This window comes from Polypterus senegalus, chromosome 8 (genome assembly GCF_016835505.1).
Source record: "Polypterus senegalus isolate Bchr_013 chromosome 8, ASM1683550v1, whole genome shotgun sequence".
In the NCBI taxonomy this organism is placed as follows: Eukaryota; Metazoa; Chordata; class Cladistia; order Polypteriformes; family Polypteridae; genus Polypterus; species Polypterus senegalus.
In genome coordinates this window covers 97,157,833-97,173,048 of record NC_053161.1, presented here as the reverse complement: position 1 = coordinate 97,173,048, position 15,216 = coordinate 97,157,833, and the positions used below count along the sequence as shown (strand labels likewise).

The 15,216-nt window shown below is 37.4% G+C and overlaps 1 protein-coding gene across 1 annotated transcript in view; it reads left to right on the top strand.

Annotated features, from left to right (window-relative positions):
• Positions 1-15,216, top strand: part of sema3ab (sema domain, immunoglobulin domain (Ig), short basic domain, secreted, (semaphorin) 3Ab) — a 311,024-nt gene that overhangs the window by 220,132 nt on the left and 75,676 nt on the right. The window contains exon 3 of the mRNA XM_039761470.1: positions 7,318-7,478. Coding sequence (XP_039617404.1) covers positions 7,318-7,478 — 161 coding nt within the window. The remainder of the gene's footprint in view (positions 1-7,317; positions 7,479-15,216) is intronic.

The window sequence follows — 15,216 nt, the reverse complement described above, 5'->3', positions numbered from 1 at the left end:
AAAAAAAAATTATTTCCTTATCAGTGCAGTCTAGGTACAAGATAAATAATGGAGAGATATGTGAAAATAAACAGATAATTACATAGTAAAAACTAAAAAAACAAATGTAATTATAGTATGTACATAATTCAAAAGTAACATGTATATTTGAGGATTTTTCAAATCTATAAAGCAAGCTGCAATGTGAATGGACATACAGTTATCAGTAAAACAGAGCAAATATTTTCTTACATGTATCATTTCTGTGAATTCTAAGGAAATGATGACTCAGAAGCATTAGAGATTGTGCCAGCATGTGTTCATGAAGCTGTCACTGTAAAGGGAAAGCCTAAAAGTTAAGGCAGCCAGAATGAACAGCTCTTGAGAAGGATGAGGAGGAGGCATTGTGAAAGAGATGTGTATTTCATTTTCTTGTATTTCCTTAGATCATTTTATACAAAAAAACTTACAAAATTTTTCAAAACCTAGATACTTTATAATACTGTTAAAATACCCCATGAGAATTCAAGACTATACGGAGTGCAAAGATGAAGTTGTAGCAATGTGTGACGTGTTAATGGAAACATTTTTGTCTCATGCACACATCTGTTCATGAAGGGGAGTTGATGCATTTCTCATGCATGTTGTCTATGTGTTTTGAGGAAAGTATTACTCATACCAAAATATTCTGGTTGAGAGAAACTGAGTTAGCATGAGTCAGTTGAGAAAGAGGAACCATAAAGAATGCATGTAAAACTGCATGGAGCTGTATAACATATTTGTATGACAAGCAATATGTTGCCTTGTTAGCTAAAGTAGTTCTAAAATAAAATAAGGTTTGTCAGAATATTCAATCACTGATTAGAAAGAATTCACATAGTGTAGTGAATGCTTACCAATAGGTAAGTAAGAAATTTTCATGGGTACTGCTGGAGTAGACTGGCAGGGTGGTTGGTACTGCTGCCTCATGGGTTTGACTTCTAGCCTGGACATTGCCTATGTGAGTTTGCATTTTCTGTTCCTGTTTAGATATATTTTTCTCTGGGCATGTGGTTTTGTTCCCAAATAATTATTATTCAATTAGATGGACTTTTCAAGAGTGATTGTAGGTATTTATGTGAATGATGTTTCCAGTGGACTGGTGTACTGCCCACACATGGTTACTGTTTTGCATTTAGTGCAGTGAGGATAGACTCTCCATAACCTGACCCAAATAAGCAGATTAGGAAACTGAAGGATTGACTATGGAATGGATCTTAACACTGCATTTTTAAGTTGTTACATAGATGCCATCTCTCTGAGATGGTGATTATACATTTTATTTATGTACTTTCCCAAGCATAAAGTGCTTGAAGATGTAAAAGACTGTATATAAAGATACAACTTCAAAATTTAAAAAGTCTTAATTAAATGTTTCAGTTTTAATCAACTGCTGCATACAAGTATGTGTGTTTTCTTAAAGTAACACTTTCCTACAAATAAAGAACTTAAGCTATATCCGAGTAGACTATAATATTATGGTCAGAAAATATATTATGCAGGAAACTAAGCTAACATGCCATAAGAAATTAACTTATCAGAAAAAAAAGAAATCAAGTAGAAAAATGAGAAATCAATTTCTTGAAAATTTGGAATATCTCATGTAAGTAACACTGCTACCTACATTTGACAAAAGGGATTAACATCTTATGGTTACTCTAGCACACTACAACAAGCTTGATTTGTGCAGCTTGAATCATTAATCCTGCAAATTCTTTCTTTGTGATAAGCAATTGGAGTCACATTTGACAGTAATCTGAACTTTGAGTCACACATCCCAAACATAGGCAGTATGAATTGGAGGCTGAGATGCTCATGCTGTTGTGCTGATTCACATATAATCAACACCATGATTGGGGTCACATATGTACTGTATATAAAATGATAAACGAGGGGGAGTCAAGTGTGACAGAGAGGGGGTGCTGTCGTCCCCTTGAACCCTCATACCAGACGCCAGACACTAGATAAAAGTCCAAATATTAAATTTATTTGTACAATAAAGTGCACAAAGCACCATGCACTCCACTATACTCATAAACAATAATCCACAATACAAAAATCAATACTCCAATACAATCCACCACTCCCAGACGTGTTGTCACCCTTCCTCCCAACTCAGCTCAACACACTGGGGTTTCTCACATTCATTTATAGTCCTTGACCCGGAAGTGCTTCTGATCCCTCAGTATATATACGGAGAATACAAATCCTTGAGCCTCCCTGCAGCGTCCTCTGGTGCCCCCCATGGTATCCAGCAGGGCTGTGAAGGAAAACTCCAAGGTCCATGATGCCCTGCTGGAATTCGGGGCATCTCCACATTGCAGGGAGAGCTCCACCTGGCGGCTGGGGGGTTTTGGCCGGAATAAGCTTCCAGCCATAGTCCACAATACTCCCCCCTCAGCGAAGCACTATGGGGGCGTAGCGTCCAGCCCCGTGAGGGTCGTCTTCCTCCAGATGGAATTTGTTGTGGCCAGTCCGTGACTTTGTCCTGTAAAATAATTATAAGAGAACCGTGAGGAGACATTGTGCAAATGCTTCCCTTCCTCCCTGGCTCTCCTAGGACAATTTAACCACATATGGCCCGGCCTGCGGCATTTATAGCACAGCCGCCTCCGTCCTCCTGATATAATCACTCTGCAGGACTGGAAACAGCTCGGAAACTCTGGATCCGCCCCCTTTTCCGCTGAGGAGGGTTCCATTGCCGCCTCTGAGCTCTCAGCTCCCTTCAGTACTTTGTGAGGAGATCCCGTTTCTCTTTTGGGATCCCCTGTTTAATCTGGGGCTTGTCCACAGTTTGGGTCTCTCTTTGGGAAAGATAGAGCCCTTTTACTGTCTGCATCCCCTTCAACTTATGAATGACCGGTGGCGGCATCTCTAGAACCGCATCACTCCAGGAGACAGCACTATCCAGCTGCTCCAGCTCGATCGATCCTTCCCCTGCCCACTCAGTCATTACACACACGTCTTTTGTAGGGCTCAAGGTTACTTGGTACCCGCTACTAGTAAATCGCGGGCCCGTTTCACTCTGCGTCCCTCTATTATGTACGTTACGGGTCTCGTTTACCTGTACCACTGAATCAATCATTATAGGAGGCTCTCGACCAAATCACCACAGGTAATCCCCTACCTTCTTTAAAGGCGCTTCAGCTGCTGCTCCCAGCTCCTCTACGATCTTCTTAATTGTTGTTGCAATCTGAAAAAAACTACGTACGGGCTCGAGTAGCTTCTCGAGTTCCCGCACGTCCAAAATTTTATTTAATTCAGCCTGAGGCAGGCTCAAACCATCATTCGCCTTACCTTCCAGATGGGAGCCAATGAGCACTCCCGCTCCTGGCACGTGCTCGGTTGGGTTGCGCACAGGCTTCTGGGAATTGGAGTTCTCTTTTTCAGAGGACCGGGTCGCCATCTTTGGCTGACTGCAACCCGCCTGTATTAATTTGTCGGCGGATTGATCAGTAATTTCCCGGCCCTCCTTACCTTTTTGTGGGGTGAGTGGCGCATTGCTCACCTCCCCCTTCCCCTTCGGAAAGTCCAAATCCGTCTTCTTGAGGGCGAAGTCGAAAGCAGCAGGATGCAGACCTTCTCCTTCCCACAATTCATCAGGTTTGGTCACGTGTCACTCTCCAACACCTGACATGCAGAAGTCCGTCTTTGTGCTCATCGGCTCGAACAAGAGCGCACCACCGTCTTCAGGAGTTTCTCCTGCCTCCCGCAGAGCCTCCGGATGATCTTCTCCGAGGTATGTGTATGGGACAAAATAAGTTATTTTAAAGATGTTGTTAATTAAATCACCGGCACATACCTCGCGGTAGTCTTCTTTCTCCGGAGGCCTCTCCCGACCCGTGTGGCCACTCCGTAGCTCATCCCGACCGTCGGCCATGATGAGCGTTGATCCTCCGCTGGCGCTGTCGCTGTCGCTCTGTTTTGCCTTCTTCTTTCCCATGACAGACTTGGTATATAGTGGTTGTGGCGATTTTTCTGCTTGTTGTGATGCTGTTTTCTTGGGGTTTTCTGTCCACAGAAATTTTTCTCCCATGTCCTCTGCCAAACCAACGGCCAGAGAATCCTGCTGACTACACCACAGTGACAGAGAGGGGGCGCTGTCGTCCCCTTGAACCCTCAGACCAGACGCCAGACACCAGATAAAAGTCCAAATATTAAATTTATTTGTACAATAAAGTGCACAAAGTACCTTCCATTCCACTATATTCATAAACAATAATCCACAATACAATAATCAATACTCCAATACAATCCTCCACTCCCAGACGCATTGTCACCCTTCCTGCCAACTCAGCTCAACACACTGGGGTTTCTCACAGTCCTTTATAGTCCTTGACCGGGTCAGGTGAAAACTCCTCTTTTTCTTCAGCTGATCCTCATGACAGGGAAGTACTTCCGGGCTATATGGAGAATACAAATCCTTGAGCCTTCCTGCAGTAACCTCTGGTGGTCCCCATGGTATCCAGCAGGGCTGTGAAGGAAAACTCCAAGTTCCATAATGCCCTGCTGGAATTTGGGGCATCTCCACTTTGCAGGGAGGGCTGCACCTGGCGGCTGGGGGGTATTGGCCGGGATAAACTGCCAGCCATAGTCCACACAAGCTAAAGTTAGAAAATGGGATTTATTACAAAATGGAACGAACCTTAATAAAACGGATAATGTAATTTCTCAATGTAGTCTCCACCCTTCTCAATGCAGTTGCACCACCTTCCTGGAAGTGCCTGGATTCCAGCAGAATAAAAGGTTTTGTCTTGTCCTCACAACCACTTGCCCTTGAGTTACCTGGCTCTATTGTTTATATAGACTGTCCTCACGAACTTTTGAGGATACCATACCCAAACTGGTTGCTGCAGTGCCTTCTTGGCTACAGACATTATCCATTAATTTCAGAGGTATAGCCTCACCATCAAGTACAGACGATGGTTTCTTTTAATGCTTGCTGGGGATGTCATACACTTAGTAGGGTTATGTAGACTGTGCACCTGCACTTCTGTTCACTCTTTCTCAGGTGTCTATGCAGTGTTTTTTGGTTTGAGGCCCTGAAATAATATGTCTTACTTCCCAATGCAAGCAGCAACTGTAGAGTCATAACTAAGCATTGTTTAGTAAGTCTACACTAGTTCATATTATGTGCTTCAGAGCCAGATGTCTATTAAACATTCACTCTATAAAACTGTAATCTCAAACTAGTTGATATGGTGTGTTTAAGCCATTATTGTGCAAATACCTTTAATATCTAGTGTTATACAATATTTTCTTTCAGAATCAAACAGTAAAGACTAAGCTCCTGTTTTATTCCATATACATCCTTATGGTCGCAGTGTAAGACACATTAAATTAATGGCTGATTTTTGTTTTTCTGCTCACTATGATCTGACGCTACTCCTTATTTCAGTTTGCTCTGAACGACATCACAAATCAGGATTATTTGTTAAATTATCTTTGTCTCATTTGTAATTTTTATTCTTTTAGTCCAGTCAGTCTAGAACAGAGCCTCTTTTTAATGTATGTGACATATGCAATGTTGAAAAAAAGACAATTTATTTAATTAACAGAACTGAATTATTTCATTGTATATGATATTAAAACTATGAAGGTTCAACAAACCATTTAATGAGGCAATAATAGCTAGCAGCATATTGGTTTAACTATGATAGAGTTCACTTAAGTAAAAAGTATTTTTTAAGAAAAAAATATGCATACCTTTCTGTAAGTTAATAGTCTGAAACTCATAAGGAAAAGAGAAGTGCTTTTGCTGGTTTGGCAGAATTCCCTGTTGTCAGGAGAAGGAAAGCATAGCCGTAGGAAAAGACTAACAGACCCCCCACTGCGAATTTACCCAAGGGACAAATGAAAGGGTGTAGAGAGTGTATAGAAGAATGCATGTGCAATAGATACCTTAAAAAGAAAGCGTAATATTAACAGTATGCCAGACAAAATTAGAATTTCCACCATAGCAGCCCAGTGTTGTATAATTTATTTTTTAGCTTTCTACTGTATATTAGCGGAAAAAACATTGATATGAAATTTTTTGTATATTAATTAGCATCATAAATGTTTTTTTATTTAAAGATATATAGAAAATGCTTTTGGCATCTTTATTTAATTAACAACATTACTAATATAACTAAATATATTAAACATAACTAGTGAGATTCATAAAAAAAGTCGATGTTCAATTTTACAGATTTTAATCGGTAACATCATGTTTCATTTTATGTTTTTCATAAATATGATATTGGATGTGTAAAAATTGTCACTTTGGTTTAAGAAGTTTACAGAGTAATATTTTGCTTTTGTCCTAATGAACACTCAATAAAATTACATATTCAGTTACATTTAAATTTATACGACACCCCAAAAATCTGTTTTTCCAACATACATATCACAAGTTAACATGCAACTTTTTGATTTGAATGTGTACAGAATGGATGGAGAATGTTTGCCTGCTTGAAGCTGAATTTTGAAGTAATAGTGCAGAGTTGTTGTATCTATGTGAGGTGACTGATAAGAATCTGTGAATAAGTAAAATATATATTTTACAAAATGTGGGACACTGGATCAAAACAGCAGAAAGTACCTCAATAAAAGGCTGTAAGTCTTTTACACAAACATTTATTTTGGCACATATAACTACTTGTGCAGTACATCATTCTGAAAATCATAACTGGCTGCTGAAGGAAGCAAGGAATGGATTTTAATTCATTCCTAAGTATGATCTACACTAAGATCACTTTAAATTTCAGAACTTGGCAAGAAAATGTACATTGAATATAAATAAAGAGCGTTTCTAAATAGCCAAGTGTATCCAAGACACATCTGCTTCTAACACCCTTTTATAATAATGTTGTAAAAAGTACTCATTATTCTTAAAAAAAGATTTTGCCCACTGACAGGAAAGCTGTGGTATGGGCTCAATTTCCTATTTTCAAGCATTTTTCCCTAGACATCTCGTATCTGTATCATTAAATTGGCTGATGTCCATAAGGAGAGATTCCAGATCTTTTAACACTCTAATTTCAAATGATGCTTATACTCACTTGTACACAGCAGGAACGTTACTGCAGTAGTTGTAATGTTTACATGTAGGATGTAGATAATTTCCTCAGAAACAGTGGCATGAAATTCTGTACGGACTTGCTAATGAGAAACATACAGTGGCAAATGGACACTGCACAGAGGGGGTTTTCATTCTGTCAATGGAGTAATCATTACACACTGTTCAGAACACAGACTTTTACTTGGCCTTCATCTACACCTTACATACTTTTAATTTATGCTTTATTTCTTTTCCAGAAATGCTGGATTCAAACAATCTCATTACCTTTAATGGTTTGGCCAATAGTTCCAGTTATCACACTTTCCTTTTGGATGAGGAGAAAGGCAGACTATTGGTTGGCTCGAAGGACCACGTGTTTTCATTTAATCTTGTTGATATTAACAAAGACTACCTAAAGGTAACTGCTGTTTTTTTCTGCATGTTTGCTGTTCACTTTTTAGAATGGTTCATAATGTTTTCCAAATTATAACATTTTGTGATTCCCTACTGATTTCCTAACTTAGCAATTATCAATCCAAAAGATCATTTTGGTTTCAGATGTCGTGACCAGGTTTGGAAATTATTACATAAGTGTGTGCATGAAGAACTAGAATAAATGTAAACTTTAATAGAAAGTTTAAAAATTTTGTTACTGATCAAAATTTTTAGACAGTTTTGAAAGCATCTTCCTCATTTCTTACAAGGCATTAAGTAAAGTGAGGGTCTTGCAATGAGTTATAGTGTCACATTTGAAAAAAAAGACTTAAAAAATCAAGAGAGGCTAGCTTGGCAATCTTACCCTTACTAAACTGTGCTGTTTTTCTGAAATTTGATTTTACTCCACAGACTTATGACTGCCATATAGTACTGTTCCCTTAAGGCCACAGCTTATACTGAATTCCTGACCACAAATTGTATTTTTAACGTGTGCTCTCATCAACAGCGTCTAGCCCTTTCTAGTTAGCAAGTAAAATTTAGTTTAATTACCTTCTTGCCTTATTTAGCATTTTATACCCCTCTTTTTTGTGGAGTTTGTTGTTACCCTATGAACCTTAGGCTATCATATTATACCATTTCCCTAAGGCAGTAGCTGGCAATGTATTCTTCACCACAAAGTATGGCCTCATCAGCATCCTACAGTCCCTATCATTTAGATTAGATCTAGATCTATTCTCAGTTGCCTTCTGGTTCACAACCTCTTTCCAGCATTCCAGTATGCTTCATACAAAGGTTATTTCCTCCTCAAAACCATCAATTGCAGAACCATCAAAAGCAAAAAATTACACTTTATTTCTCTTTTTGTGAGGAGACTTACAATTTGATGAAGTTGTGATTCAGATAGCCATATGGTTTTAACTTGACCTTAAATCCAGTCCAGTCTTTACTTTGGTTGTCCAACTAGAAATCAGGATTGGACTCATCAATAACCAACATTTTTAGCTATTACTGCATTCACCATGTAAATCCTACATTTCAATATAAAGAAAGTCATTCTCACAATTTAGTAGGTTCTTTACCTTGTGATGATTTTGTTTTTAATCTAACTTACTTTGCACAGCCAGGGACTATAGTTTTCCACAGTAATGCACACAATAAATATTTAAACAAGGTGCTGTCACGAAAATATAAAGGTTTAGCAAGCATGTACAATGCACTTCATGGACCCTGGATAAATAGTTTGCCATGATCTAAATTAAAGACAGAATAAAATGTGCTGGGGATTTTTCTTTCTTTCTTTACTATATTGTAAATATGATAACAAAAAAGTAATTTTCTTTTAAAGTATAGAACTTAGAATAATTTAGAAAATTTAAGTATTTTCCCAAATAATAAGGATGTAAGGCATACTGGATATGTATATATATGATTAAAAAATTGTTCTGAAATGCAGTGTAATATGCAGAATGTTTAAATTTAAATTAAAGACAAAATGATGCATTCTCTTTAATTTTATGTATAAATAAATAATTAAATAAACTTAAAATTTAAATTTGACTTAAAAATGACAGTTTTGAAAATGACTAATTATTAATTTATATGTGTATCAAGGACAGTTTAGTTATGATTTTTCACCAATCACTTGTATTATGGCATATAGAATATAGGCAGGAATACCACTATTATGATATGAATTTAACAGATTAAAATATATATTTAAATAAACTCTTTAATATTTTGATCAACAGGATTCATTCATGTCTTAGTTATGAAAACAAGCATTAGCGCCCAGATACTATTTGAAAGTTGAATGATTCATTTGATTAATGTGTTCATATGTTTTGGGGCACATACAGTGTTTCATTGGAAATAGCATTCAAATGGCCAATGTGAAGTTTTAGTTTTTCAGTTACATTTCTGTGAGACCCTTTCAGTTTATGTTTAGTATAAGCTATAAAATAATTTCAACAGAACAAGGTGAATTTAACACTATGATAACAGCTTTGAACCTAAATAAGGTAAGATATGCTAATTAAAATGCCCACTCAGTGGTAGGGATAGAGTCTTCCTTTGTTAACCACACCAACCATACTGCATAAAAGATGTAAAATCTCTACCTCCTGTTTTTTTTTTTTTAAACTACAATACATTCTTTTCAAGCATAACCTAAATTTGTTTCAGTTATTTTTCCTAGTGTCTTTGTTTTATTATCTATCTATTGTCACAAGCCCATTATCCAGAACTTTTCTTTGACATATCCTCACTGGCGTGTACTTAAAGGTCCAAACTAAAATCCCAATACAGAAAATACAATGGCAAAGTCTATTCAAACTTACTGTTACAAAAAGCAATTCTGCACTGGGACCTCATTCTAGCAGCTAATTCTTGTGATGTACATCTTTCAGATGCTACCCAGAGTTTGTGACCATATATGAGAATGGAGACATACACTGACAGGCAAATCAAAAAACATTTCATCACCACATAACCAGCATCAATGCATCATCCACAAGATTGCTGCTGAACCAATTTATGGTTTAATCTTACAATCTACTTTACAATTACTCTTAAATCATTCTCCCAGGTACTTGAACTCTTTCAGTAAGGACAGTCAATCACCTTACACCTGAAAAAAACAAGCCACTCTTATCCAGGAGATAAACATGATGTCTTATTTGAAGGTGCTAATTCTCATCCCAGCCACATCATACTAAGCTACATATAATTTCCCTGTGAGCCAGAGATCACAGTCTGTTGGGGCCTGGAGGACAATATCATCTGCAGATATCAGAGAGTATTTAGATTTGAAATCAAATACTCTCCAAGTTACTCTCCTGGGGCCTCATGCATAACGCCATGCGTAGAACTCACAATATAACATGACATAAGCATAAAAGCCAAAATGTGCTTACGCACAGAAAAATCCAGACACATAAATCTGTGGAAGAACTTCCACGTTCTTCTGCTACATAAATCCTGGTCAGCGTGAAAAGTAACGCTCGTGCACACACCTGCTGTCCTGCCCCAACTCCTCCCAGAATTATGCTTCTTTGAATATGCAAATCAATATAAATAGCCCTTAAACTCAGCATTCTGTGAAAAGACAATGACAAAAGCAAGAGGGAAAATGGAAGAATTTCAGCGAATACCAAGTGGAGGCAAAGAAAAATGTACTATTTGTTGGTTTAAACAGTGGTATAAACAACAAAAGGAAGCTGATCGAGTGACATAGTGTGTCGGAGAAACTCGAAAGCTCAAGTTCACAAAGTCGCACAGTGCCCAGATATCAAAGTCGGCATGAAAAGGCGAGTCGTAGGCCACTGTCTGAGTGTCATATGAAAGTTTATTAGTGTACAGAGAAAAAAATAAAAGCACACAGTGGGGAAAAGCATGAAATGTCAACTTCAGTCTCGAAATTTCCACTTTAATCACGTAGTTTATTTTGTCATTAAAGTAGAACATCATAAACTTCATCTTAAAATCGCTTACCTAGTTTCTCAAATCACATCGTAAGTAAAGTAGCATGTTAAATGCTTTGTTTTGTATGTGTTCTTCTATGTGCTCTATGTGTGTGAATCACTACGTGCTTCTTAAACGGCTTTTTCTACCTCCAACAGGACACAGAATCCATTACATTCATGATATTACAGCTCTCTGAATAAATAAAATACTGAGATGTATACATGATATCATTTTCACGATGATAGGAGTTAAAGCATGTTATTAAACATGGGAACACGGTGGCCCAGCGCGACCTTCGATTAAATAATTTATTGCAGCAGTACTCAGGGGCGGCCCTGGGCAGAGGAAGAATCGGTGGCTACTTCGCCCACCAATGTCAATATGGTATCTTATGCACAGCGGATGGCCACGTCCATTGCGGACACTGCATAGCCGCCTCGTGCTCATGACACAAGCGTTTAACTTTTCCTGATATTTGCCGCTGCGTTTTTAGCTGTGTCGTTATTTTCTCTTTCTGCTTTATATTCAATATATATTGGTGTGGTGGCCCCTGGGATTTGGCGGCCATGTGCAGGTGCACAGTTTGCACATGCCTAAGGCCTCCCCTGCAGTACTGTCTCTTTCAAATGTACTAACCTCCAATTCTAGTCCTTCCTTTTCTTTCTCCAAGTAACCGATCGCCACACAATCAGCTCTGTAATGGATGTTAAGATATCTGCAAGCTTATAATGCCGATTCTTCAAAACTTTTAAGGAACATTGAAATATCTTTGTAGTACATGTTTAATTATTCTATCCTTCACACCAGTCCCAGTGAAGCGTACAGTGCGAGGCAGGAACAATCGTGAGCAGAGAGCCAGATCCTTGCTAGCATAGCAACACCGTGTCCTTTAATTATTAACAATGTAGATTATTTAAATGTTAAAGTTTTATCTGTATAATATAATAAACATATTTTGCTGCATTTCATCTTAAAAATGATATCGTGATATGTGAATACACTTTTTTGTAAAGTGGCTCAGGTTGTGCAATATTATAACTGTACTGCAAGTTAACAGTGAGGTAACTGTACTAATAAGTACTAACAGTTCTACAAGGAGCAGCTGATGGACTGATTGAGTGCATTTAGAGTTCTTGGGATGAAACTGTTTCTGAACCGCGAGGTCCGTACAGGAAAGGTTTGAAGTGTTTGTCATATGAGAAGCAGTTCAAATAGGAAGCATGGCTGAGGCAGCATGTGCTTGATGCTGTATACTAATAATTCTCTTTCCGATCAGCTTCTCTGAGTGGTGCAGTGAGAGTAATATGGAAAAAAATGATCCGCTGTGGCAACCCCTAATGGGAGCAGCTGAAAGAAGAAAAAGAAAGTGCAGTGAGAGTAACAACGCTAAAGCAGCTATGGTATTTAGAATAGTTTGACCATTCCGTGGACCTTTATATTGTTACTGGTAAATTACAATCAGATGCATTAAACTAATAAACAATACTGTATGTGGTTAATTTCAGTGTATTTATAAAGCCGAGTCAGGAAAAGAAAGGATAACCACACAGGAACAGTAACAATGCTTTGACACTGGGTGCCGCCAGTCTGCAAAACCGAGCAGAGAACTTGCGTACGACAGGGTATGCGGTACCATGGAAATTATGCGTGGCTTTACGCCAAGTTTAGGTTTTATACATTGCGATTTGAGCGTGGAAGCGTTCTTACCCAACATTTCTGTGCGTACGCACCGTTTATACATGAGGTCCCTGGTTATTGAAGGTATCTAATATAATGCGGCAACAACTTCTAAAATACATACCCTTGAAGCCTGTTAAAACAGATACTATGTGTTACACAGTCATAGGTTTTTCTTCAGATTTCACAAGACACATGTAGGCAGGATTGGTAAATTCCCATAAACTCTCAATTATCTATGCAAGGACAAACAGCTGGTCTACTGTTCCATGGCCTGTTCTATGGTTCAACTAAACCATAGGTTTTCCTCTGGAGGCTTAAAAGTATGATTCTCTAGCAACTGAAACACATCCAATTATCCTTGGTTTTTTAATTTCCTTTATATTTTTTATGCCTCTATGCTTCCATACACATCTGTGAATTGGCTTAAGTTGGCCTGAGAAGGGTATGTTTTGTTTTATTACACTAACGTAGGGACACTCTATTATTCACTAACATAATAAGATATTCCCTTTTTCTGCTGGTGATAATCAATCTTCTATGAAAATCATATTTTAGTATAAATGGCATGGAAAGTCTCAGCATCACCTGAATAACCTATAGATTTTTTTCAGTACTGCACAGACAATTGTTCTGGATTTTCTAGCTCATCTGAAGAAGCTTGATTTCCTTATCAAAATATCTAAACCTGTGGATTTACACTTCACTATACTTACATAATTTCCTGCCCTATAGTAATCAAATCAAGTTGAAGCTTAAATATAATTTTATCATGTATGAAGGACTACCATAATGTAACCTTACATCTTCATGTCAGATATGGAATATACTGCCACACATTCTATATGTCCTGCTAAGATTAAAGTAGCCTCCTCAATGTTCTTCATGTATTAAGAATTTACAGATTGCAACATATTCAAAACATAACTGCCAGAGTTGTAACTCTGACCAACAGCAAAGTCCACATAACACAAGGACTACATTGTTAACTCCAACACCCCAAAAAATGTTTTGCTTTCTTTACATTAATGTTGGCCACAATTACCTTCATAACACTAACATGAGTTTCCTACTCTGTCAGCTTCTTTCATGGTGTCTGTCTAGGAGCCAGGCATGTTATTCATATTTTGCATGGACACATACCTTCATCTCTTGCATTTTAGATCTCAGAATTCCACATTGAATTGTTCTACAATAAATTCTTTAAGGCAGACCTTAATTACACTGTCTGTGCTATTAGTGCTGTCAAATCCTATGTGTATTACTTTATTTTCTAACTTAATATTTTTACTTCTGTAGGCCATTCTCCATGTGCTACCATTTTCTGTAACTATCTTTTATCTGGTTGTACAGTAACATAGTTTTTAGTACTCCAGCTGCAGCCTCACAGCTCCAGGAATCCATTCCAGTCATCATCTGTGTTGAGTTTACATACTTCCCACTCAGTTGTATGGACCTTTCCCTGAGTACTCTAGATTTCTTTCTGTTTTTCGAAGACATGCAGGTTAGGTTGACTGGCAACTTTAAGTAAATGGGGGTGGTTAGGAATAAGTCCAAAATTTGATTGACTGAAACACACAGCAAATCGATTGCTAAAATTAGAAAGTACATAGATGAAAAGATGATTTTATACTTGATTGGTGCTGCTTTGTGTTGCTTGATTACTTTGTCAGCTTTCCTAGATTTCAAAAAACATAAAAATATCATCTTATATTTAATAGTGAACAAGATCATTTTATATTCACAAATATAAAAGTAGAGCTGTTTGTAGTACTTATACTCACAGAGAGAACACACATTGGAGAAATACATGTTAAGCATTATTAACAGATGTTATTGAAAAAATGCCATTATGTGTTGTGGAAAAACTTTCCTCTATCTCTAAATAACACATTCACGGAGCCCAGATGAGAGTAAAGAATGTTGATTTATTTATACAGATCATGCATACTGTAAATGTCACAGTCCATAGAGTGAGCAATTAATTAAATGATTCATTTGCTTTGATACTTTTCTATTAACATTACCTCATCTAATTCATCACATCATCTGACTCTTAATATGCATAATATGCAGAACTTTATTATTCCATGCAATCATCCAATGCCAGTAGTATTTACTGACTCCTTTCAACTCTTCCATTTACCTCAATGCTGCCTCATACACGGGTTTTCTGCAGACTCTCCTACTGATCTTAGCGCTGCTTCATAGGAGGGGTGTTTGGCCTTTTCCATTAGTTTATCCTTGCTTTCTAGAGGGGTGCTCATTACTCATTTACCTGATTCTAACCTTGGAAATTCAACTTGCTATTTTCTGTAAATTGAGGCAGACCTCACATGCTCAAGCTTTAAGCTATGTTTAGTTAATCCTTGAGTTACCTTCAGTCCTTTTCCTTATGCTTTAATAATTTATTGTTACAACTTAATTTAAGTATATACTGTAATAATTTGTAAATAATTATATATATATATATATATACAGTATATATAGATATATATATGAATGAGATATATATATATACTAAAATTTCTTATATGGCATTATCATTGCTATCACATTATCTGTCTCACTTTAACAAA